The sequence below is a fragment of the Phalacrocorax aristotelis genome, chromosome 1, assembly GCF_949628215.1.
Source record: "Phalacrocorax aristotelis chromosome 1, bGulAri2.1, whole genome shotgun sequence".
NCBI classification, from domain to species: Eukaryota; Metazoa; Chordata; class Aves; order Suliformes; family Phalacrocoracidae; genus Phalacrocorax; species Phalacrocorax aristotelis.
In genome coordinates, this window is record NC_134276.1 from 86,722,720 (window position 1) to 86,748,201 (window position 25,482).

Sequence of the window (25,482 nt, forward strand, 5' to 3'; positions counted from 1 at the left end):
GCACACACAGACATTCTCTGTACTAGCGCCTCAGGTCACTTGTCCCTGCTTTCACCTGCTGTACTCTTTATGTTTGATTTTTGTCAGGAGCCCCTTGTTCATCCATGAAGACATCCTATCACCTCTTCTTGTTTTCCTGCTTGTCAGGATGGACCACTACTGAACTTGGAGGAAGAGATCCCTGAAAACCAACCAGCTCAACTGGATTTCTCTTTTCTCCACAACTGCCTCTGGTAGGATTCTTCCAGGCAGATCCCTAAACATGGCAAAGTCTTCCCTCTTCACGTCCAGGGTTGCAATTCTGCTTTTTCCCCTCCTCCTCTCTGGATCATGAACTCTATCACCTCATGGTGAGTGCGGCCAAGGCTGCCCTCAACCATCAGATCCCCAAACAGTTCTTGTTTGCAAGTATGAGATCCAACAGTCAACATACTCCAGAAGCCTCCTGGATTGCTCACAGCCAGAATATAAACAAGCTACTCTATCCTTCCAGTAGATATCAGGGTGGTTGAAATCCTCCATGAGGGCTGGGTCCTGCCAATGTGAGCCTTTTTCCAGCTGTCTGAAGAAGGGCTCATCAACTACTTATTCCTGGTTAGGTGGTTTGTAGAGACACCCACCACAACATCATCTACATTGGTCTGCCCTCTAACCCTAACCCACAAACAGGTGGGTCATCATCTGTCCCACAGCCAAGCTCCATGCATTTCAACTGCTCTGCTGCATGAAGAGTAACTCCCCTCCCTTGCCTTCGTAGACTGTCCTTCTCAAAGAACCTGTATCCATCTATTGCAGCACTCCAGTCATGTGAGCTATCCCATCATATCTTCATGATCCCACTGAAATCATAACTCTGCAGCTGCATGCAGACATGTAATTACTTTTTCTTTGAGCCCCATGCTGTATGCATGAGAGTACAGACATTTCAGAAAGCCAACCAGCCATGCTGATTTCCCAGAAAGAGAAGAGTGTTCCCTGTGATTCTGAAAGGTACTTCCTTGTTTATATGGGTATGCTTGGGAAGGACCCCCTTCAGTCCTATTTTGTCGCTTACAAGGTTTTTACTCTTTACATCTCCCCACATACTTTGTTTGCCTACCACTTCCTCTCAAGATTGTTGGTCATCCTCTCCCATCATTACTATTTTAAAGCTCTCCTCACCTGGTTGGCCATCCTGTTAGCAAAGATGCTTTTGCCCCACTTAGCCAGGTGGATCCCATCTTTTCCAAGCAATCCTCAAAGTGGGTCCCATGATCAAAAAACTAAAACTCTGTTGCTGACACTGAGCTATACGATCTGTTCACTCCTCCTCACACCCTGCCCTCTAACTGAAAGGATCAATGAGAAAGCCACCCATGCTCCCATGCCCTTGACTGTCACTCCAGAGCTGTATAGTCACAACTGATACTTTCCAGATCACTCCTGGCAACATCATTGAAGACCACATGCAGGAGAATCAGAGGATAGAGCCAGACAAGCCTTGGCAGTCTTTCCACAGCATTCCAGATCTAAGACCGTGGGGCAAGCAACAAGAGTCCCTGGATGACAGGCCAGGTCAGCAGATGGGAGTCTCCATCCCCCCCCAGCAGGGAATTTCCCTACTATTATCACTTGCCACTTTCTCCTGGTGCTCAGATTTGGCCAGCTTGAGTTTTTCACTGGGTGGAGCACCCTTATCACCTACAAGAGCAGTGAATCTGTCCTGTAATTGCAGATCTTGAGGTGGAGCAGCAGCCTTCCTCCTGGTATCAGAAGTTAGAAACTTCAGGCTTCTAGACTTGCCATTCTAGAGGTCTCCAAGAGGCAGACTCTGCCTGCCCTTCATTCAGGGCAGTTGGATGTTTGGGCTCTTGAAGCCTCAGGGACTTGGAGGCGATCTGGAATGCCCAACCCTTTGAGCTCAACCGTCCAACTAATTTTTAAATCCACTTAGTTGCCCTGTGTCCTGCAACTACTGAGCCACTCCACAACACCTTTGGCAGAGTTTCTGGACCCGTTCTGTGCCAACTGCTACACAAACTAGAGAATCTGTTGAACTTGTACTATTTATTCCAGTTAGAGAAAATAAATAAAAAAAAAAAGACATATTTCTAAAATATGAACTAAAGTCCCTAAAAATAGTATTGTTATTATTGACATACGCATACTTTACCCCACATAAACCAGTGAAGTTGGTTCAGAAGTTGTATTTGCACAATAGGTCTCCAAAGACTAGTGGATTCAGGCAGCAGCACCTAGGTACACACACTACTTTAAGTCTCACACCAATAAAAATGTATAACTCCAGAGAACACAACAGCACTCAGGCTCAAAAAAGGTGAAATTCAGACTATTTAGCAGCCTATTTCCAATTTGGCTGAGCACCAGGAAAGATCTTTTGAGAGCAAGGCAAGGACCTGTATCCTTCATTTTTAGGCAGCCTACTAGGATGCACATGCTCTCAGGACTCACAGCTTTTACACTGCTTTTTGAATGTGCTAAGTCATTTCTCCTCCCTACTTAGGAAGCTTTTAAATCCTACTGTCATTTTTTTGCTGTGGACGCAATTACATACTGCTTTGCTCTGAGTTCTTGCTAAGCAACGAGGAAGTGGTTAAAGAGCTGTAAGGGGGAGATGGCAATGGAGTGGGGTTTCAGGCTGGCTCCAACTACTGATTCTTCAAACGCTAACACTCCTCAGCATTCACACTGCAGCAAGACATACTGAAGAAAGACAAACAACTCTCCCACTCTCTAAGTCCCATGTTTTAAAAGAGTTCTAGTACCTGTTGCTGTGCTTGTAGTTTTCCCCTAAGAAGGCTGTAAAACTGACATGATTCTTGACAGTTTTGTTTTCTTATTAATTATGTTCTCTCTTACGAAGAGAGACCAAAAGGTAGGACAGGGCTGTTGAGTTGACTCTATAGCTGCTCAGGTAGGCTACAGGCACTAGAGTTATCTTCCTGAAGCTTGTCTGCCTTGCGCTAATTCGCATACAGACAGCTGCAGCTGTTCAACCACTTTTGTTTTACTGGAAGTTTAATTAAACAAACAAAAAAAAACCTTTACTGTGCAGGCTCCTCTCTGTCTATAAAAGTTTCCACTTATTAAAAAACACATATAAATATTTTTAAAAGCTGTCTCCTCTCAGAAAAGTTTATTACTGCAATGTAAGTGTGTGTAAGCTGTCAGAGACATATGAGTCACCAAAAACGGACCACACAATCAAGATGTTTATAAACTCTTCAAAGGAAATGAAGAGCACAGTTTGGAAAGGGGAATAAGAGCACACCTAACAAACGTGCGGATTGTGACAAACTGACAGGAGGGTACTTCTGAGATCACTCAAAATTCTCATTTACCACACTACTGAAGCTTGCAGAGCATATGACAGCCTAAAAGCACTTCATAATTTATGGACCATGCAATTGTAGTTTTTAAGGCCAGCTCATTTTCTAAAGCATGCTAAACCACACCACTTTCTCAAACTGTGTTTTGAAAACTTCATTCTGCCAGTCAAACTTAATATTTCTTTTTCTTTTGGGGTGAATTTTTGTCTTCCTGGAAGCTCGATTGATACCGGAGAAAACACTGATCCAGATATGCTAAGAAAGAAGAAAATTTGAGTTTTGCTCCGTATCTGTAAAATACCTCACTCCTGAAAGATTTCTCCTCAGGAACTGGTCTAAAACAGTGTCCCAGTTTGCACGATCATTTATGATGTGAGAAAATACTCCATGGACAGCGAGCTCAAACCCGTTTTATTTGTTAACCAACAAAGGCTGGTCTTAGGCCCAGCTATGCCAAGGTAAACAGCTTGTTACATTAACAGCCAAAACCCAAATTCCTTTTAAGCCAAAAGCACGATAAAATGGCAAAATTGGGGCAGACAGATCTGGCTTTTCTTTTTGGTGCATTTTTCTTCAAAATATTGTACTCCACTCCAAGATGCCTGAAAGTCAAACCTTCCCCAGCTATTCCTAGCCTTATCTTACCATCAATCCAAATTGTAACAAAAAATCTCATGAAATGGCATCAAAGCTAGTTATTACCAACCCTGCTGGAGACTGGCACAACACAACCCATTACTGCAATGTCAGGGACAAAGTTTTTTTTAATTCAGTGCTTAGTGGTTTGGGTTTAAAATACAAAATTTAAGATGTTATAGCTGTGAATCAGGAATTGAAATGTAACCTCTCAGCTATATTTAAAATAAGCATATCTGGAAAAAACCCTGTTGATTAAAACGTTAACTATTCCCACCTTTCATTCCCCAAATTACTCTTACATACACACATGAAATGATTTTGTTGATAATTACATTTTTCCTATTGATTAGTTTGTTTCCTTGCCACATTTTAAATTACAAGTAAAATCTAATCTCTTAAAACTGACAGAATAGGCCACCAGTATTTGAAGACGGAAGTGTCTCAGTTTATGCTATTTTCAATTATTGTACAGTGTCTTTCCAAGCAAAAAATGAATCAAGAAAAGAAACAGAGATTTGCTACTGTGCAACAAAACCTACATTATTAAATCAGCTTCTGGTGACATCTGAAGTGTGTAGGCACAATGGAAATGTTATTAACCTCTTTGGCGCTATTCCACCCAAGTAACAGCACCCATATGGCAACACCACCTTCTGCAGCAGCATGGTTTCACACACAAATACAAATCATAAAACTAGTATATACAGTTAGACACGGCAGTCAAAGACTTAAGAGCTTCTCTAAGTTTTAAGTTTTCACTTTTGTTAGTCACTCAGCTTCATGTCAGTGATAAACACACATTGTTGCATTGGCTTACCCAAAAAAACAGAACTGAAACTAGACAAACTACCTTCAAATATTCTACAGTGAAGCTTTAAATTAAAGCTCAAATTACATTTCCTCAGAAGAGTGCAACAGGGCTTTTCTCTTTTGCATAAAGATAACTGTTCAGAAGTAACAAAGGCTAACAGCATGAGCAGGCATCACACAACAAGCCTACTCTTATGTCATGCTCTGCATAAGCCTCTACAGGAAGATCTCAGTGGTTACAGTAGGCTTCATGTTCTCTACCACCTACAGTAAAGTGATAAATTTTCAAACCTATTAATCGAGAAGTTGGAATGCACTGTATTTCTGTTACACCACATTTCTCTTATGAAACAGTTACAAAGATTCATTTGGTAACAAATACTTGATAGTTTATCGACGTTTTCATTAGAAGTACATTTTATAACTGGTTAGCAATCTGGTCAAAGTCCATCTGCCTCAAAACTTGCTAGACAAGGTCTTACTTGAGAAGTGCTGTTCTGTTTGAGAGACCTAGGTATGAGCTGGTGATCATACCAGGCTTTTAGTGCTTATGGACATACTTTTAAAAAAATTAGTATTTTTTTCTACACAACAGGTCGCAATAAAACTCTTAGTATGACATTAGGAGCCACTGGGAGGGAAAAAATCAGTACCTTTTAGTAGACCAAACAAAGCATGACTTACATTCTGAACTCAAATGAAAAAAGGAAAGAAGAAAAACCACCAAAAAACCCCAAACCCCATTACATTAAATAGTACTGGTTTTTTAACCTAGACCTGGAGGGCCAGAAGGCCTGAAGACCAAATGTGACCTACAAGGCCTTTGTTTTCTGGACTCTAGGAACACTGAGCAGCTGGCAGGCCAACCACATGTGGTACAAATGTGTTTGAGGGAGGAGCAGGAAGACAGATTCATATACGGTCTGGCAGTATTTATTACAGATGGCACAGCACTGATGAAAGGGGGATGAACTGCTATAACCACTGAATGCCCCTCTGGGGCATCAAAAGTCCTTCCTACCCAAAACCATAACAGCTATTGTAGGCATCAGCTATAACATCTCTATGATGATTATAACTAAATGGTTGTTAGCATCTGGGAAGAAGAGTTCATATGGGGCTCTTCTACCAGAGAACAAAATAATTTGTAGTTTGTAAAGACTCAACTCTCTCAATGTCATTACACTTTATAATTCTAGATGAAGGAGCCACTGAATAACCCTTTGAGGCAACACTCTACCAAAATGGAAATGCCCATTGCCACATGCTACCTCTGAAATGCACACAAAAACCAATTAAATAAATAATAATGAACCACTAACTTTACAGTTGACAACTAGATTGCAACAGGGATTTTTAAGAAAGCTTCAGCTCTTAGCTTTGTAGTGTATCTGTGGCAGAAAAAATTAACTTAAACATCTTGTATCTGTTTGATTGAAAGCAATTATTGAAGAATGTGATTTTCTTGAAAAATTAATTCAAATTTTATTCATTTTTTAACATTTTTTTTTCTTTTACAACACTTACTATCAGGAATAATACTCTCTGCTAAAAGTATTTGCAAGGATTCAGCTTCATGAAAAAGAAAAGCTCGAGGGGGAGGAAAAACCAATATCAGAAGGAAAACATGTACTCTTCAATCTTCAAGAGGTTAAATCCATGCTACATGACAAACAGCAACTCCTCTGCTAAGACAACAGCTTTCAGTTTACATTATATTTTCCTATTTCCCCTTCGAAAACAATGGGGGGGGAGCTAAAGGTCGTAGTCCTAGAATAGTATCTCCACTGAAACACTCTGTCAAAGAGCAGACCGGTCACAGAAGGGGCCACTTATGTCACACTGCACATGGACCTTTTTTATGTTATAGTCCCAGTCTCCTCACACAGGCCACAAATGCTCTTCACCCAGCCTGCACACTCGTTGGAAACATAGTAGACAGGCACAGAGCACTCAGGACAGATGGGAAGCATCTGACAGGAAGATTCACTGTGTGCTGTTCATAAGTAAGCACACACAGAGGCAGAGAAACAGAGAAGCTATGCAGAGGACCCCAACCAAAACCTAATTTGGAGGACAGAGTGAACACTTGGCCTAGGGCTGTCCTGATGTGACTCTTCTCTGGGCAGCAGCAGAGCCAAAGCCACTCCAGCTGACATAATGCACGAGCTGTCCTCCAGGAAAAGAGGAGAGCTAGTCTTCTGTTTTTCAAAGAAGGACCAGTATGCTTGGTTCCAGCTTTTAAAAAGCACAAACACCAAGTTATTTTAGTGGAATTTATCCAGCAGGACAAGAAATACTTCCTGTTCCAGCTAAGGCATTTGGTATGACCACAATTCATTGCAAAATTCTCACATTTACAGCTAGGTAAATAAAGAACAACAGTAAGTCAGTGCATTTGTATTTCTATATATATGTGGGGCATTTCCATATAAAATATGCATCTCATAGCAATTCTGTGATAAATAACTTCAGGCAGGTAGTTCTAATAAACAATATTAATTTGTTCAGCTTTTCTTAGGCCTATCACAGTAGTTGCCGCTCACTGTATTTATTATGTCACACTCATATCTCTGGTAGAAGCTTTTTAAACAATATGCCAAAGCACATCTGGTCATCAGAGACATTCATGCACAAACAGCTATGGTAAATAAGGGAAGAAAAGATCGTTGTGGTACTTCTAAATGGCAGCAGTTACATCTGTATTCCCAAAGGCTCCCTTATATACCACTTTAGATCCATCAACACATGTTAGATTTTATGGGGCCAAGACTCCTTAACCATTTTGAAAAGCAAGATTGCATAGTGTCAAGGTTTAACCCAGCAGGCAGTTAAACACCACACAGCCGTTCGCTCACTCCCCCACAGTGGTATGGGGGAAAAAATCAGAAAAAAGATAAAACTCGTGGGTTGATGTAAAGACAATTTAGTAGGACAGAAAAGGAAAGGAAAATAATAATGATTATGATTTATTAATAACAATAACAATAATAATATACAAAACTAGAGATGCACAATGCAATTGCTCACCACCCACTGACAAATGCCCAGTCAGTTCCTGAGTGGCAGCCATGACCCCCCAGCCAACTCCCCCCCGTTTTGTTGTTCAGCATGATGGCATCTGGTACAGAATATCCCTTTGGCCAGTTTGGGACAGCTGTCCTGGCTGTGCCCCCTTCCAGCTTCTTGTGCACCTCCAGCCTCCTCGCTGGCAGGGCAGTACGAGAAGCTGAAAATCCTTGACTTAGTGTAATCACTGCTCAGCAACAACTAAAACATCAGTGTGTTATCAACATTATTCTCATCCTGAATCCAAAACACAACAATGTACCAGCTATTAGGAGGAAAATTAACTCTATCTATGTGTCCTGGTTTTGGCTAGGATAATCTTTGGCATTCATGTAGCTGTCAGTCTGGGAAGCACTTGTATTCCAGGAATTAATTAATCTTTTCCTGCAGGGCAAAGTGGTCACTCTGCCTCAGACAACAAACTTCTAGAATCAGACTGTTGCTACTGGAAGAGACTAATTTTACTGTAATTCACTGGTTCTAACAACCAGAGTACCTCTCAGCTACAGCAGATGCTGCCAGTATACAGTGTTCACAAACTCATTGATTCACATTGCCAAGTTCACGGACAATGTGCATGCATTAACCTGTAACTAAAGTAATACAGTGCCTCTTAGAGGCAAAATTGTCTTGAGAGTTGGTTCACTTGTTTTAACATTATTCTTCCCCTCAGATACTAATGCATACAAGAAGCCATTCAGAAGAGCTGCTGTTTAAGATTACTCAGAAGCACTAGACCAGTATAATTACCACGTGATTCTAGTGCCAAAGTTGCCTTGATAATACTTGTAGATGCTGATGGAAACACACTGAGGTGGAAGGTCAGACAAATTAAAAAATTGGAAAGCCAGGGAACAATTACCTTTCAATGATATGATGTAGCATCATTTAACTCCCAGGAAAAAGAGGTTGTGGTCAACAATTTGTTCATAATCTTCATATTGTGTACTGCATGGCATTTAATTGTTAAAACTTCAGGGCTTCTAGAACATAACATTCACCTAGTCTTATTAATACCAGACTAGAAGCAGGAGTGTAACTATGAATATGATCTCAGACAAGTTCGGAGGGTTTCACTATAGATGCCTAAGCTGTTACTATCACCACCCATCTTTCCCAAAAGTAGCAACCCTCTTGCACAGGAGGAGGATGGGGAGAATATGACATACTCCTCTGCATCTTAGCTACATTTGCTTGAGGTACTGATAAAGATAGCTTTACATTAAGTAACTAGACTGCAAAGCGGTGCAGATACATCCTGTTGTGGTATTCCTGCTGTTGGAAGTGTGAATTTCTGCAAGAAGAAATTGCTGCCAGCAACAGCTTGATACAGCCAAAATCCTTGGACTGTGTTACAGCCCTTTGCTGTGTAATGCCAGCTGCAGACAAACATGGTAGCTTAAAATAATTTCAAAGCTATGTCGTCTTCCCTCAGTTTCATGGAATTCTATTATTTTTAAGACAGCAGTTGCAAAATTTTTATCCCAGCAGCAGGTCTTGTGATTCAGCCTGACAAATGTTAAGACTACAAATCAGCGCCATGTTTTAACTGATGCATTATAAACCATCACAAAGAGATGTGCTGTATAACAATGAGAACCTGGACTTGATGTAGAAGAGAAACAACCAGCTTTTGTTTTTTCTTCTAATCCTCTTTTACATAAATCCAAGCATTTCAACCTACAAAACTTTGCATTCAGAGGAAGGTCAGACCCAGTATGGAACTCCTCAGGAGTTCCATAATTTGTAAGCCCAGTGAAAGGACACTTACTATCATGCTTACACACACAACAGATAGTCAGGCATTACAGGAGCTATGAAAGCTATGCCTGTGCTGGGGCTCATAACTCGAAGTACAAGAGCTCAGACCAGAGGCAATTTGCATTTCGCCACTGTGGTCCAATAAAAGATTTACATGCCAGCATTAAACCATCTCCACTAACCTTTAGATCATACTGAAAAAACAGCCAAAAACCTCATAAGGTGTTAAAAAAAACACCCTGACTTGCTCAATTATGTGAGCAACAATAGAAGGTAGGGTAGGAGTGTTTGGAGGAAGGACACATTTGATTAAATAACACCTTTACCACCCACCAATATCATATTTTTTCTTGATTAATAATTAAGTCTCATAAGACTGCTGCTCATAATCCTTAGCAACTTCTCTTTTTACATCGGGTTCTTTTATTCTCCTTCAAACTGTGATAAGAGCAATAGTGCTGAATAAAAAGGCTGTTTGAGAAACAGAAATTACCGCATACATTCACAAGTTCCAGACAGCCTTTGGGCAAATAAACTTACCTATCATATCAGATAACGTGTTGACTCTGTGCATTAAAGAGCTTTCAAATTTCAATTTTAGAATTCAGGATGCAATTCTGGAGAAATAAGTTTTAGATGGTATCTTTAATGACTCTGTTTTCTCAACTCAAATCAGTTTCTGCAGGTAATTTCTTCTGGATGTCACAATAAATAGAAATCACAAACTAACATATTTTTTCTTTTTTTTTTCCCTGTTATGAACAAAATCCATTAGCTTCTCTGTTTTGCTTTCATGGTGCTTTTCAAAATCCCATGTGTCAATTAGGCCCAGGCAAGGAGCCACTTCCATTAACATTTTTTAATTTTCATTTAATTTTCATTCTTAGAGGAATTCTCTGGATTTTGAACAAGGCAAAGCCTTGCAGAAAGCAGAGGTTATGTTACAAGTAGAAGACACAGCTCTTCTAAGAGCTATCTCTGATGGCAGGTTAAAGAACTCAAGAAGTCTCCTCCACCTGAAAGAACACTCACTCTCACTTCCAAGAGATCTTCCTTAATGGTTACGACTAGAATAAACCCCCAAAAAGGAAACACTACACAGAGTTCCTCCTTAGGAGAACAACCTGAAAGCAAAACCTGATGCATGCCGAACAAGTACATCGGAAAGCTTGTCACTGACTTTCATTGAAAGCAAGAACAGCTTGTGACCTGATGACAGCATTACTCCAATAGGGAGTTTGAGCCACTGTGTGCTAGTTGAATGAGAACACTCAGCAGAGCTGCCTATGGAGCGAAAGCACAAACAATGGTGAGCATTTAGACAGAAAAGCCCATTGCTGCATAGAGGATGTGGGGAGAAAGTGGAGGAAGCAGCAGGATGGAGCTCTGTGGAACCCAAGTAAACATAAACAGAGGCAATAAACCCTATTGTTTTATAAGAGGTTATTCTTCTGACAATCTCCTCCTCCCATCCGCCCCCAGTTACCAACGCTGGTACTGTCTGGAACAGAACAAAGCGTGTGGACAAGGAAGTGACAGTAAGACAGATTCTACTCCAAGATTTTACTTGGACCACAAGATGGGGATGAGGGGGATAAAAACCCTCCCACTGTAAGAGAAGATCAGGTTCAAGACCACCTGAGGAACCTGAACATACACAAGTCTATGGGACCTGATGAGATGCATCCCAGAGTCCTCAGGGAACTGGCTCATGTTGTTGCCAAGCCACTCTCCATGATACTTGAAAAGTCATGGCAGTCAGGTGAAGTCCCTGGGGACTGGACGACAGGAAACATTGTGCCCATCATTAAAAAAAGGGTAGGAAGGAGGACCCAGGGAACTGCTGTCCTGTCAGCCTCACCTCTCTGCCTGGGAAGATCATGGAGCACATCATCCCAGAAGCTACGCTAAGGCACGTGGAGGACAGGGAGGTAATCTGAGGCAGGCAGCATGGCTTCACCAAGGGCAAGTCCTGCCTGACCAACCTAGTGGCCTTCTGTGATGGAGTGACTACATCAGTGGACAAGGGAAGAGCTATGGATGTCACCTATGTGGACTTCTGTAAGGCCTCTGACACCATCCCCCACATCCTTCTATCTAAATTGGGAAGATACAGATTTGATGGGTGGACTGTTTGGTGAATAAGGAATTGGTTGGATGGTCACATCCAGAGGGTAGTGGTCAATGGCTCGATGTCCAGATGGAGGCTGGTGACAAGTGGTGTCCCTCAGGGGTCTGTACTGGGACCAGTACTGTTTAACATTTTCATCAGTGACATAGACATTGGGATCGAGTGCACCCTCAGCAAGTTTGCAGACTACATCAAGCTGAGTGGTGCAGCTGACACACCAGAAGGACAGGATGTTATCCAGAGAGACCTGGGCAAGCTGGAGAGGTGGGCCTGTGAGAACCTCATGAGGTTCAATAAGGCCAGGTGCAAGGTCCTGCGCCTGGGTCGGGGCAACCTCGCATATCAATACAGGCTTGAGGATGAAGGAATTGAGAGCAGCCCTGTGGAGAAGGACCTGGGGGTACTGGTGAACAAAAAGCTGGACATGAGCCAACAATGTGCGCTTGCAGCCCAGAAGGCCAACAGTATCCTGGGTTGCATCAAAAGAAGCATGGCCAGCAGGTCAAGGGAGGTGATTCTGCCCCTCTGCTCTGCTCTGGTGAGACCTGACCTGAACTACTGCATCGAGCTCTAGGGCCCCCAACAGGGCACGGAGCTGTTTGAGCAGGTCCAGAAGAGGGCCACAAAAATGATCCGAGGGCTGGAACACCTCTCCTACATGGACAGGGTGACGGAGTTGGTGTTGTTGAGCCTGGAGAAGAGAAGTCTGCAGGGAGACCTTATTGCAGCCTTTCAGTACTTAAAAGGGGGACTATAGGAAGGATGGTAATTAAGCGGTAATGGTTTTAAGCTAAGGGAGGGTAGATTTAGACTGGATATAAGGAAAAAATTTTTACTATGAGGGTGGTGAAACACTGGAACAGGTTGCCCAGAGAGGTTTTGGAGGCCCCATCCCTAAAAACATTCAAGGTCAGGTTGGATGGGGCTCTGAACAACCTGATCTAGTTGAAGATGTCCCCGCTCACTGTAGGAGGGGTTGGACTAGATGACTTCTAAAGGTCCCTTCCAATCCAAAGCATTCTACAATTCTACTCAAGACAAGTAGAACATCCTCAGATGCTGGCATAGAATCCTTCTATGGCATTCAGGAGGCAGCAAGCAGGTTAAAACCATACAACCAAGAGAACTAGAGAGGACAGAGGTAACACTGTCACTGAGTATTATCTACCTTGACCACTTCTTCCAGGGCTGAGCAGAAAGTTCTACTTCTCCCTCATGTAAAAAAAAGGTTTCTGGGCTCCATCCATTTGAAAAATCTTCTAATGACCTTCCCTGGTTTCAAATGATCAAATGCTCTTGGAGCTAAGGAAATCAGAAGCCAAAACTAATCCTACATTACAGAGGGTCTAAGAGGGAAGGAGCATTTCTTGCATTTAAGATCTCTGCCTTGTAAGGCTGCATTTACATCAGCTCCTTGGTTTTGGTTCTTGAGAGAGATACTGACAGACTTGAACAGACAGGAACTGAAATAGTACTTAAAATAGATACATCCTGCTTTTAAGTTCTCCAACTTAAAAACATTGGAACTTCAGCATTTGGTTTTGCCAACTTCCACAACCTGTTTTTCTCTACACGCCAAAGGCACCAGTCTCCCATCAGAAAACATGAAAATGGTGGCTGGAAAAACACAACATGTAACACACACCTCAGTATTTATCTTTCAGGGTACCAATTCTGACTCTGAAAAAACTCAGCAGATTAAAGCAATAGCTTCTAAAAGACAGCCAGTCCCTCTCCTTTCTGACATGGCATTTATGGGAAAGCAGCTGAAGATTTCTTGTCTCTCTAGTTCTGAAGCAAAATTCGTAAAGGTCCACCCACAATTTTGTTGTATTCTGCACCAGATTGTCTTCAGAATTCTCTAGATCTTTGCATCTTAGTATAAGGAGTTTTGAGACTGTGTAAGTGAAGTACATATGAGAGTTTCCGAAGAAAAGTAATGCACTTGAAAGACACATGAAAGAGAAGGAAAGATTAATTTGAAGGAAGTGTGTATGAAAAGAGGAGCATCAGGTATCTGAAGGGGGGGGGGGGGAGGTAAAGAGCATCTTTCCTGAGAAACAGGTAAGAAACAGTGATGTAGATTTATTTAAAAACAAAAGCAAAACAAAAAAAACACCCAACCACCAAAACCAACAACAAAACACAACTTACAAGGGGAAGGAAACACACGTGCATTTGTATGATAGGAAGATGAGCAATGAGCCACTGCTTTCTGACAGAATGAGGTGAAGGAAGGAGAAACACACACAAACAAACAAGACTTTTCTGCACAACCGTTAACAAGCTACCAAATATATTGCAGAAGAATACATATTAATAGATCTCTCATGATTCTGGAACCAGTGCCGACGACTTTGAATTGTCAGACTGTAGTTCATCATGAACTACATGGTATCTTATCTCAATCTTCCATGAACCACACTCAGATAATTGAGATGTCAGCTAATCAAAAGGACTATTTATAGGTGCTTCACACACAAAAATTGTAGTCTTTAAAATCAGTAGCATTCTTAAGGCAAATCAAACTGAGCAATTCTGAAAGGCGGTATGAGGTGACATAGCAAAGACCATTCAAGTTGACCTCAGGGGTCAAAGTAAAACTGACAAGTATATTTCAACTGTTTTGAAATGCAGCTAAATAAAGGTATTTGATGAATGAAATGATCAGCAGATACATGAGGCTTTAATACCAAGTTTCAAAGAAAATAAAGATCTTTCCCATTTTAGAAGAGATTACTGGATGGAGGAGGAAATAGCAGCTGTCCAGGCAGGTGAGCATTAAAAACAATTGTAGCAAAAGTGGACAGAAACAGTAGCAGTAAGATTTCTCTCCCAGTTGAATTCAGGCTGTTTCTTGCAACAGAAAGAGCCGATTTTACTTGTACAAATTAGTTGGCTGTTCAAAGGTACATTTCTTTTCATCACACAGGACAGCCAGTTCAAGCCTTCAGCAACCCTCTGCAAGGACAAAGTCACAGAAGGCACTTTTTTCTGTGGTATTAAAACCTCCACCAACGATAGCAGTTAACTAAACTGGATTAACTGTACCCAGAAACCCCTCTATTAAACACGTTACCTCTACAAAGTTGGAGCATTTTTATAAAGATAGTTAAACTTGGATCACCATGACTAAAAAGACTCATAGATTGCTACAAAAAGAGGGAAGAAACTGAGAAGCTGGTCAAATGTATGAGGTAACCAGCTAATATCCAACAAAATCCACAAAAAGTTTTAGTTCTGTGTCACCTGAAAAATTAACTATGTTGTTAAAGTTACTAACAAAAATAGCTACAAAGAACACATTTCCAACATTAAGAATGCAGCAATTAAAAATGAAATCATGATTAAAAAATGGTCTACTATCAGCCTGAGATTAATGACTGAACTAGTTAAATGATCAGCTCAATGCAGCAAAAGGCTTAGAATGTTAAAATGTGATCAGAGTTAATTGTTACCCATTTCATTAAAGAAAAACATTGCAAAAGCACAGAAGTATATCAAAATAATTCAAATCTACAAGTTGGAGCCAGTTTAAGCCATTTGGCTTCAATATCAAAATATTTAAGTCTGAACCAACTCTAGATTTCAAGATTGCATAGTGACTAACCTTTTCTTTCCCACAAGCAATCTATATATTACAATGTATACAATACAGGTATAAAAAAAGCAAGGTTTGTAAGTTACCAAGCTGTTGGCAGCTTGATGTTTCCTTGAACAAAAAATTGAAGAATAAAGTCCGGCGCACGCCATTAAGGAAAAGCTCCTTAATATAATGAGGGCTCACGAATTTGCAGACATCTTTTTGTCCTCTGCTGGAACTGGAATTTAAATTCCCATTATACCAGCAAGTGAAGTTCCACACATTGCTTGCTACCAGGCCAGCCTTCAGGTGGTGCATTTTCTTTTCCCAGTTAGTAGGACCACACCCTGCCTGGAAGTACTGCTGCTCACTCTGAGATGTTCAGAAACATCCATTGTCACAAACTGCTTGAACATGCACTCCAGGCAAAGCTTCTCAAGCTTAACCTTGACTAGAGGGCCTTCCTCTCTGCACCCAATTCTCCTTCCCTTCCCTTTGCCTGGTGATTTAAGAGCTGATGGGAAGAAAGTTATGTTTTTCTAGGGTTTGGAGGTTTTTTAGTAGTTGTTGTTTGAGGGGTTGACTGGTTTGTGTGGTTTGAGTTTGGGGGTTTTTTGTTTGTCTTTTTTTTTTTAATATTATAGGCTAAGCAGAAAAGCTGGATATTTGTATTCAACAAACACTGCCGTTCTGCAGTCTCACTGAAATACAGTACCCAGACTGTTTCATAGGAAACTAAGATGGTCTTGCCTAGAGTGAAAGGTCTTGATGCTGTATTTTTCCATGAAGCTGTTGATGACAATAAAGACATATTCATAAGAAATGGATGATGAAAAAGAAAAATATCTAATCAATCTTCATCCATAAAACATTCAAATATTGTTTATAAATAAGCATCACCACTCTTCCAAAGCAAGTCATTAATCCTTACATTTGGAAACATACGGACAAAGCTAAAACACTTTTTTATAAACGTTCTGAATTTGACAGCATAAGTTTTTTAAACTGTGTCATAATTAAACCTCAAAATAAAGGCATCTTTTTCTGGATGCACTTTGGAATTTCTGTTGTGCCCTTTTACAGAGGGAAATAGACAGAAGAGCACTAACAGCTCAATAAGAGCTCAGTGAGACCTCAAAGAACAGCAGGGATGAGAAAAACAGTGAAAAATTAAGCAGAGGTCTTGCTGCTTGCCAGTTCTATATCTGCCACAAGGAGAGCAAATTTTCAATGCTGCACAAGCCTATCACACACACACACAAAAATCCACTCTGCCAAGTTACCAGAGTATTAAGTGTTTCTTGCCAATAGTGAGGATGAATCAGCAACCACAGACAGAGGACATACTCGGTTTAAGTCCAAATGAGAGGTCTCAAAGAATGGCTTTACATTTGGCTCAAAAATGAAAAGTTCTGTACGTGTACATTTATACTCTAATACATCTGCTACGTTTAACTGAAACCTTCATAAATCTAGCTATGTAGACAGTGGTACATACAAAGAGTCAGGCTGACACTGGTAGTTGACACAGCATGGAATAGCACCAGCAGTTGCACCGACCTCCAAGAACAACTTCCTACAAAACCAAACCAAACAGGAAAACACCCTGAACTGATTTTTGTGTGTGTTTGTTCTGAGACCTCATGATCAATAAAAACCACCAACGTCTTGCTTTGTAAATTAACAAGCAAGTTTCTGGAAACTGCAAGCGGAGGACACAGCATGTCATGGGAATTTCTATTTTGCTGGGGGTTTTTTGTTCACTTGGTTGCATTTGTTTGTTTTTGGTTTTTTTTTTTTAAGGCAGGTCACAAATTCACTTCTTACTAATTAGTTGTGGGACACAAAACAATTTTTAAATATGAGCAGTGCGACCATTGAAAGCTAAATAAATACTGATAGACCATTGAATGGTTTGGGTTGGAAGGGACCTTTAAAGATCACCTATTCCAACCCCTCTGCCATGGGACCAAGTTGGGCCTTGACTTGCAACACTTTACAAATCTATACTGACATTTTTGAAAAAAGCCTTAGTTCCTGGGCAGTTGTGCACCAGTGCTGACTCTGGTCTTCAAATAAATGAAAAGACTTACACTGGTTTTGGCATGAACTGGTTTCAATCATCAGAAGTGATTTAGCGGCACAGTATGAAAGAGTGAGGAGGAGATAAAGAAGAATTTTTCCTTCCGTACAATACTTCTAGTGAAATTCAAAGGCAGAGTTCAAAAGGCACCTTTTTACATGGACACTATACATTAATTAGAAGTTAGGGATACTTTCCTCATACAACTGCTCCGCTTTCTATACTGCATTATCCTTGTTGTTAAAGAAAACTGTTTCAGCACAGACATAATTTCTGATCCCTAACTCTAGACAACTCTTCAGCCTAAAACAGAAGCACAAATTCTCAGTGACACCCCTGCTGGAACTGCTATAAGAGTGAGAACAATGACATCCTTTCCACTCCTCATCATCCAGGATGCTCCTTTCACTACGCTAAAGTTACATTAGGAACAAAGCAAAGCTGAGACATCGCAACAGTCATCTCACCATACAGCTTTCAAGAGGACATTACCACTGAGTTTTTAAAAGCTGGTTTCTACTTATGCTTCTCAATTATCAATAATAAAAAGGGGGGAAAACACATCTACTCCATTTGCTAATACAATCTATGACTACTGAACTGCAGTACTGCATATTCTCTCACACATAGGGACTTCAGGCTTTTATTGTGTTTCCTTTCTGTGTGAAGCAGACTGTCAGCAATTACTTTTACATTAGCTGTAATACTGAATCTTGATACTCACCTCCTCTCTTGTTCCCCTCCCCCTAATATATTCTTTCATCATTACTCAGTGTACAGAACGTAGGTATGCCCTACAGCTACTTCCTGCTTTTGCATCCGGGGAAAACCTCCACTCCCTGGTCCAGGATTTTGTATTCTGTGATTTAAAAAAAACACCATCATTTTTTATGAGCTTGCTCTATAACAGAAGTATCAGAGCAAAACAAGCGCTACCATCTCTGTGGCTGTTTTCTCTCCTTTGATCCTGTCAGGGCTAACCTGCTTTAAGCACTTCAATGACCTCTAACATTTCAGACCTGAAATTTCAGCTGCTCATTTCACATTACCAGGCTCTCCTTTTTCTCCTCCTAACACATGCGTCCCTTCCCCTTCAAGTGGGGAAGGAGTCAACACATTATCTACAAGGTCAACGCTGATCTGCTATATGAATTCTGATACACTGCTGGTCGAATGATTACCAGAACTATTCTCAAAAAAACCCCCTCTAACATCTAGTAAATAGCAATTACAAAAGAAGCAATCTGAATAACATTATGTATAAATTGTATATATTGCATTAGTAGAGGTTTAAACAGAAACATGTATGCATTCAGCATTAATATCAACACAAAGCTGCTTCTCAAGAAAGTGTTTTAATTATTACATATACTTCCTCAAACCCAGGCAGCAAAAAAATACCTTTTCTAGCAGCTCTACCATAATTTTCTGCATATGCACCTTTGATTAGCACAAAAAGGAGCAAGAACTCTGCCATTTTAAGAAACCATCTATTTTAAGTATTCTCTTCTTTATCACACTTTCTGATCTAAAAGCAACAGTTAATATAAAAAGCCAACTATAATGGAGACACTGAGAAAAGAAGAGCTACTTGAAAGGGGCAAGCGGAAGGGATACCAACATACAGAAAAGAATTTGCAATTGGAAATTTTTTCCTTAATCTTTCACATTTACGCACATATTTATATATTTCATATTTCTTGATTTCAGGTCCCTATCTTGACCCATTTAGAAAGCAGCTCTGACAACCTTTTATGACAGAAATGTAATTCTCTTTTGATTTCTAGCACAAAAAAAAAAAACAAGCTTTGTGCCAGCTATTTTAGTATGGGATTTTAAATAGGTTACTGAAAATATTTTATCATAGTTGATGAAAAATCCACTTGAACTCAGAAGGTGAAGACATTCACAGGCTGTATAAATATTGTCACCAAACAACTGGATATCAGATCTTGCACAGCCCCAGTGCAACTGCTTTGTTGTGAGAAACTAACCTACCATAGACAACAAAAGAATTAAAAGGAATAACACCCCATAAAAGAGGAGAATAAAGACTTTTTACAGGTTCAGGAGGATTCTTATGCAACATTTCCTATAAAGCTACTTTACAGCTGCTTAAAACCTTAAAAAAAAAAAAACCTCAAGGTGAAAAAACCCATGCTAATCATCTTATTTCCTTATTCAGCTGAAACTGTTGAACTGTTTTCAAGGATGACAAGAATGACACATGCTACTTCTATTTAAAAACGTCTTACAGCTTTTTTGCTGAAAGGCTCCAAAATCTCCTCCATTTCGGAGACAGAACTTAAAACTTGTCAAAGAGCAGTCAAGAACCACAAACACACCCACCACCTTCCCTGTGTGATTTACACAAATTTTGCTAAGCTCAAGGCTCGTCAATGCTTTGTTTTATACAGGGTGTAGAGCTGCCAGAGTTTACCAGCTAAACCCTCCTAGGGTCTCTCCACTAAGCAACCACTCATTTTATTCACTCACACTGGAGTGACCCACACCACAGGGCCAAGCAGAAGTTTTGATGCAAGCGCAGCTCTCACTTGCTGGAGGTCAGTGTGGCCCCACACGCTCAGAGTGCTCCCTCTGTTGATGCTTCGATAACAGGAAGAAAGAGGAAGTGGCATGTCTGAAACACGTAAAGAGAAGTAGGGGTGGGGGAGATAAAAAGGTAGGGGTTTACAAGGGAAGCAGGGCAGAACTTGAGGGCAGGGTACAGAGGAGGATTTGGAAAGGGAAAAAGAGAACTAAGAAAGGGGAAAGACAGGAAAAGGGATTGCAACTAGTACAGAACAATCTCACATAGATTCTATTTTTCTGATTACATTACTTCTCGGTGTAACATTCCTTTGGTGTGTACAAACTAGCTGCGGTATTTCACAGCAAAGCATCTTTCTCAACAACTAATGCAAAACCATGCAGACAATACTTGTCTGCCAGTATTAGTAATCTAACTGGTTCAAAGGGCACAAGACTCTGGATCCAAACTCCTAACTATGGCGACAGCAGAGGTGACCAATATGCTTTCACATAAACAAAAGCAACATAACCTCCCTTCTCCTCTCCCAACAGAAAAGCTTTAACAATACCTTGAAAAATATTAGGATGAAAAAATATTGATGATGAAGTGTTTGCCTATAACCTGGTATTTACAAGCACTATGATGAAAGCTTCAACTGCTTAGTTTCATAGTGGTATTACTATATAGGACCCCTACCTCATTTAATGCACTGAACTGTCTGTGCTCTGAAGATGAGAAAAGACTGCACAGCAGAAAAAAGGATCTTCCTTCACCTACTGCAGAAGTTGGAAGGTGTGTCTCAACTGACACAAGGAGCTGCACATCATCAGTTGCTTTGTGATGACGGTAGTTAAACACTGCTCTCTAGAATCAGACTTGTACTCTTGTATTTTCTAAATTTGATAAGCAGTACATTTCAAACCAGTTTTTTCCCCAAGTAGCTGCCACACCTTCTTCTCACTTTGTTTTCTGGACCTCCAGTTTCAGGAGGACAGCCTGATGTCTGGGCATGCAAAGCTCTTTCAAATGAGACTGTGGAGTTCTCTAACCATATGCAATTCCAAGTAGCCTTAAAAAAAAACCCCGAACAAACCTGAAAGCAACAACAAAAAAACCACACACACAAGTCCCCACAAAACACCACCTCTTAATTTCTCAGACATTTAAGGAGGGTTTAAGGAGGGGGACCGAGCTTGTTCTGCTGTATTCACAATTACCTTTAAGGTCTTTGCCTTAACCCCCTTTTTACATTTAGGGAACTACCACCATTATTTCACTCAACTCTCCTGACACGTCCATTCCAAGTGCAAATTAATTGACTTTAAGGTACTCTAACTATAAAGTCATAGAAGAGCTCATAAATCATCAATAAATCTGTATTTCTTATAAGGTTTGGGGTACGTGCTGTAAAAAAGCTTTGGGCCATACTGAACTCCAATATACACATATGTGTAACATACATGTATATATACATGCACAGGGTTGGACTAATAACAATATGCTGTGCCATATAGAAAATAGAAGTGGTTAAAATGGAAGGCATACAAGTAATTTAAAAATAAAACATTAGGAATTCTAACAGTGTAGTACACATAAAGAATTCACCTATTCTTTTCTGCATCCAAAATATATTTTAAAAATACTAACAATGTTAAAAATGTTTTTAATAAAACTCTTTTCATTTGATATCCCCTAGAAAGATTTTGTTTTCGTACTCCTCATGTCTTCACTTCCTTGCACGATTTTTCTACTTGTTTTTAAACTACAATAATCACTTACCTTGCAAAGATATGAACAACAATGAAATTGTATCTACCTTCCCTCCACTCCCATTTTGCAAAGATAGTCTGACTGAATCTCAGTGATTTGGAAAAGTCATTATCCAAACGAGCTTTAAAGAAGCCAGATGTGTACAGTCACAGCCAGCCCATGGGAGGGAAGGGTGGGTAAAAGGGAAAAAAATGGCCTTCACCGCTAAGTTACAGTATTCAAAATCCTTTCTAGAGCTCTATCAATGCAAGTTACTTCACTGCTCCTCCATCGTTTTCCTTTATCCTTCATACCATGAAGCTAAAAAAAGGCTAATATTTGGACTATGGATTAAGCAGAAATCAGAAAAGTCTCATTGTAGCACAATACAAAGCTAATAAGATATAAATGCACTGAGAGGGGATAAGAAAACAAAACTAATAAAAAAAAACGATTTCCTGTGACATGCCCTACTGAAGACATATTTTGCTCCATTCAGCAGTTATAAAACCTACACCTCATTACAGTGCTACTTTTAAAATCTCCTCTGTTGCTACAGAAGACAGAAGTCGAGAGCTGCGTTAGCTAGCAGGTAAACCGACCCTAACAGAGTCTTCGACAATGCACCCAATGAAATGTGGCAGCCTGGGATGCTGGCCTACTGTCAGCAGCATCAGAGTTCACTTGGATCGATACAGCTGAATGAGCTGCATAGGGATGAATGCATTTCAGCCTGAACAGGAGACCTAACTGAAAGTCAATAGTGAAAAGCGAGTGCTTAATCTTGTAATGTACAGGTACAGCAACCGTGCGTCGCCCTGGGAGTACCGCACAAACTAATCTCTCGAAGGACAGAGGGATGATTTTTTTCGTACTGTATTCCCCACATGATGGTATTACAACAGGTAAAATTGTGTAAAATGTCTGCCCACATAACGCATCGTATTTAGTCGTTGTAGTGATAACTGCTCTCAGGTTTCTCCGCAGCCCAACAGCATTTCCTCCACCGTGAGCAAACGGGCAGCTGGAGGCCCGAGGACATCCTAAACGCCGGTACACACACACCCAGGGCTGCCTACCAAAAGCCGCCGGTTTCTTTTGTTCCCTCCAGCCCGTCGCGTTTCCGCCGGGCACCGTGCTGGGCACAGGGAGCCGCGGGCCAGCGCCGCTCCAGCGACGCCCCGGGGCGCATCGCTCAGCCTGGCACCGCCGCCGCCTCGCCCCGCATAATGGGACAATTCATGCCCCCGCCACCCGGCTGCCCGCGCCTCCCTCGCCGCACAGGTAGCGGGCGCTGCCCACCCCGGGCCGGGCAAGCAGGGGCGGCCTCTTCCCGAAGTCGGCGAGAGCCACCGCACGGGCAGCGGCTGCCGAGTGCAACCGCCCCTCGCCCAACGGCTCCAACGAGCCCAGCGCAACGGCCCCAACGGCCGCCCCCTGCTGGCCGGGCGGTACGGCACAGCAGGGCAGGGCTCCCCCGCCGGCCGCCCCTCGGCCCAAGGAGCGCAAACTGCGCGCCCGGGCCGGGGGTTCCCCTCCTTCCCGCCCGCCCCCCGTTTCCACCACACCCCGGGCTGCACGGGGGAGGCCGTGCCCGTGCCCGTGCCCGGCGGGAAGGCGGCGAGGCCGGCCAAGCTGCTGCACGGGAGGGCTTGTAGCTCTGTTAAGCCGCGCTCGGCATCACCTAGCGCGGCAGCCCCGAGGGGCGCCCGGCCCTCGCCCCGCCGCCGCCGCCAGCCCCAACCTCTCCGACTGTCACATGAAAACAATTATTGACTCTCGGCCGGGGGAGGGGAGAAGTTAAAAGCCGTGAGGCGGAGGCTGGCGGCGGCCAGCTCCCTCCCCGCCGCCCCCAGCTCTCTGCGGCGTCGGTACGCACCCCACCCGCCAGGAGCCCCGCCGCCCCCCCTTCCCCGGCACCCCCAGCTCGGAGCCGGCGGTTTGAACTCACCCATTTATGTCGAGCTGGGCTGTGCCTGGCGGCGGAAACAGGCTGAAAGTTTGAGGCGGCTGGCCGCGGCGAAGGGGGCGAGAGACAGCCCGAGCCGCCGCCACGGGAAGGAGAGGAGGCTGCTGACAGAGCCGCTCCCTCCTCCGGCGGCCGCCGCTCTCAGCACCCGCCGCAGCCGGGCTGCATTCTGCGTCCCGCCAGCAGTGCCGCGGCTTCCCTCAGCATATGTATTCGTATGTATCAGAAAAAATAAAAGAAATCGGGCGAGAGAAGGGGCTCAGCCTTCAGCTGCTGCCAGCCACCTGAGTCCCCGTTGCCGCCGGGCAGAGGCAGCCCGGGAGCAAGCACGGCCGAGCCCAGGAGCCCCGGAGGCGCCTGCTACCGAGCCGCGGGGACGGGCGTCTTCCCCGCCGACCGGCCGGGGCGTGCGAGGGGCAGCCGGGTCTCCCCGCCGCGGGCTGCTGCCGCTGCCGCCGCCGCTGCTGCTGCTACCGCTGCTGCCGCCGGAGCGATCGGCGCGGCGCTGCGGGAAGTGTCGCGAGACTGCGCCAGAGCCGCTGCGCCGCCCCGGGCCGCCGGGAGCGGCGGCGGCGGCGGCGGCGGGGGAAGGAGGGCGGGGAGGGAGGAAGGAAGGGGAGCGACGGTCCCCCGCGGGGGCAGGGGCGGGGGAGAGGGGTGCCGCGGCGCCCCAGGCCCGCCTCGCCCCGGCGGGAAAGCGGTGGCTGCCCCCCTGCCAGGGCAGGTGGTGTCAGCCGGGCACCGGGGGCTCGGGGAGGGGAGCGGAAGGGGCTCGCCTTATTTCGGTGCTGGGGGAGGAGGGCGCTTTGGGCTCCGGGAGCCCTCCCTGGCAGCGGGCGGCCGCCGCCCCGCGGTACCTCCGACTCCCGCGGCCACCTTCCCCGGCCGCCCCAGCGGGAGCCGCCGTTACCTGCCGCGGGCCGTGCCCGGGGAGCGGGGGAGGCAGCGGCGGCTCCGCGGGCGCCCCTCAGCGCGCCGCCTCCCGCCCGGAGGGAGCCCCCACGGTCCCTCACATCCCCCAGCCCCTTAGTTTTGGCTCTAGAGGCCGGGAGGGAAGGAAGGAAAGGAAAAACAGAAAAAGAAAAAAAAAGTCGGGGAAGAGTGGCTTTTTTAGTGGCGGTGATGTTTCGGGAAGAAGAGTCGCACATGAGCAGCTAATTGTCGTTTTCAGGGAGCGCAGGAAGATGTGAAACGCGTGCTGCAATAAAACTGAGCGAAAGAGAGAGCAGTTCACACAGATCAGTAACCTTTCCGGGGAGCCTCCTTCACAGGCAATTCTTCTCAGGGGCAAAGATCGCTGAGGAAACCTTCGCTAGTAGCAGAGAGGACCTGCTACTAAATACTCTGGTATAAAAAGATACAGTATAGGTAACATCTCTTACAGCACAAACACCTTCAATATTAACGAAAGCTTAAGCAAAAAAGCCTGTTCAAACCTCATGTAGTTAAGTTGGGTATGAACGCAGAAAACTGCCAATAACGTAAGCGACAAGATATTTGTACTCCTCCTCCACCTGCTCCCACCCAAGTACGGGAGAGTTTACTTTGGAAAAAAAAAGACACCACAACCTTTTCGAGGTCATAAATGTGTAAGAGAATAGAAGTCTTTCCTGGTGGCATCCTTGGCTATGAAAATCCACATTTTTGAAATTGTGACAGTGGTGAATTGTTTGAGAAGCTTAAGTATTTAGATAGAATCCCTAATTTTTGACTTATATTAATATATAACCTCCTTGTTTGTTTTTGTTTGTTTTGTTTTTTGTTTTTTTTTTTTTTAAAGAGAACTTTAACCACAGCTACAAAAACTTGCTTCTATGTTACTGATC

The 25,482-nt window shown here is 43.2% G+C and overlaps 1 protein-coding gene across 3 annotated transcripts in view; it reads right to left on the reverse strand.

The window, feature by feature from the left end:
* The window catches only part of SH3KBP1 (SH3 domain containing kinase binding protein 1), a 231,739-nt gene extending 207,576 nt beyond the window's left edge, over positions 1–24,163 (reverse strand). For 2 of the 3 annotated variants that reach the window (XM_075096619.1, XM_075096609.1), the window contains exon 1: positions 23,639–24,163. Coding sequence is in view for 1 of the 3 variants with exons in the window: in XM_075096609.1 (XP_074952710.1) it covers positions 23,639–23,642 (4 nt within the window). In the remaining 2 variants the exon portion in view is untranslated. The remainder of the gene's footprint in view (positions 1–23,638) is intronic. The other variant, XM_075096638.1, reaches the window with a different exon arrangement.
* Between the last annotated feature and the right edge of the window lie 1,319 nt (positions 24,164–25,482).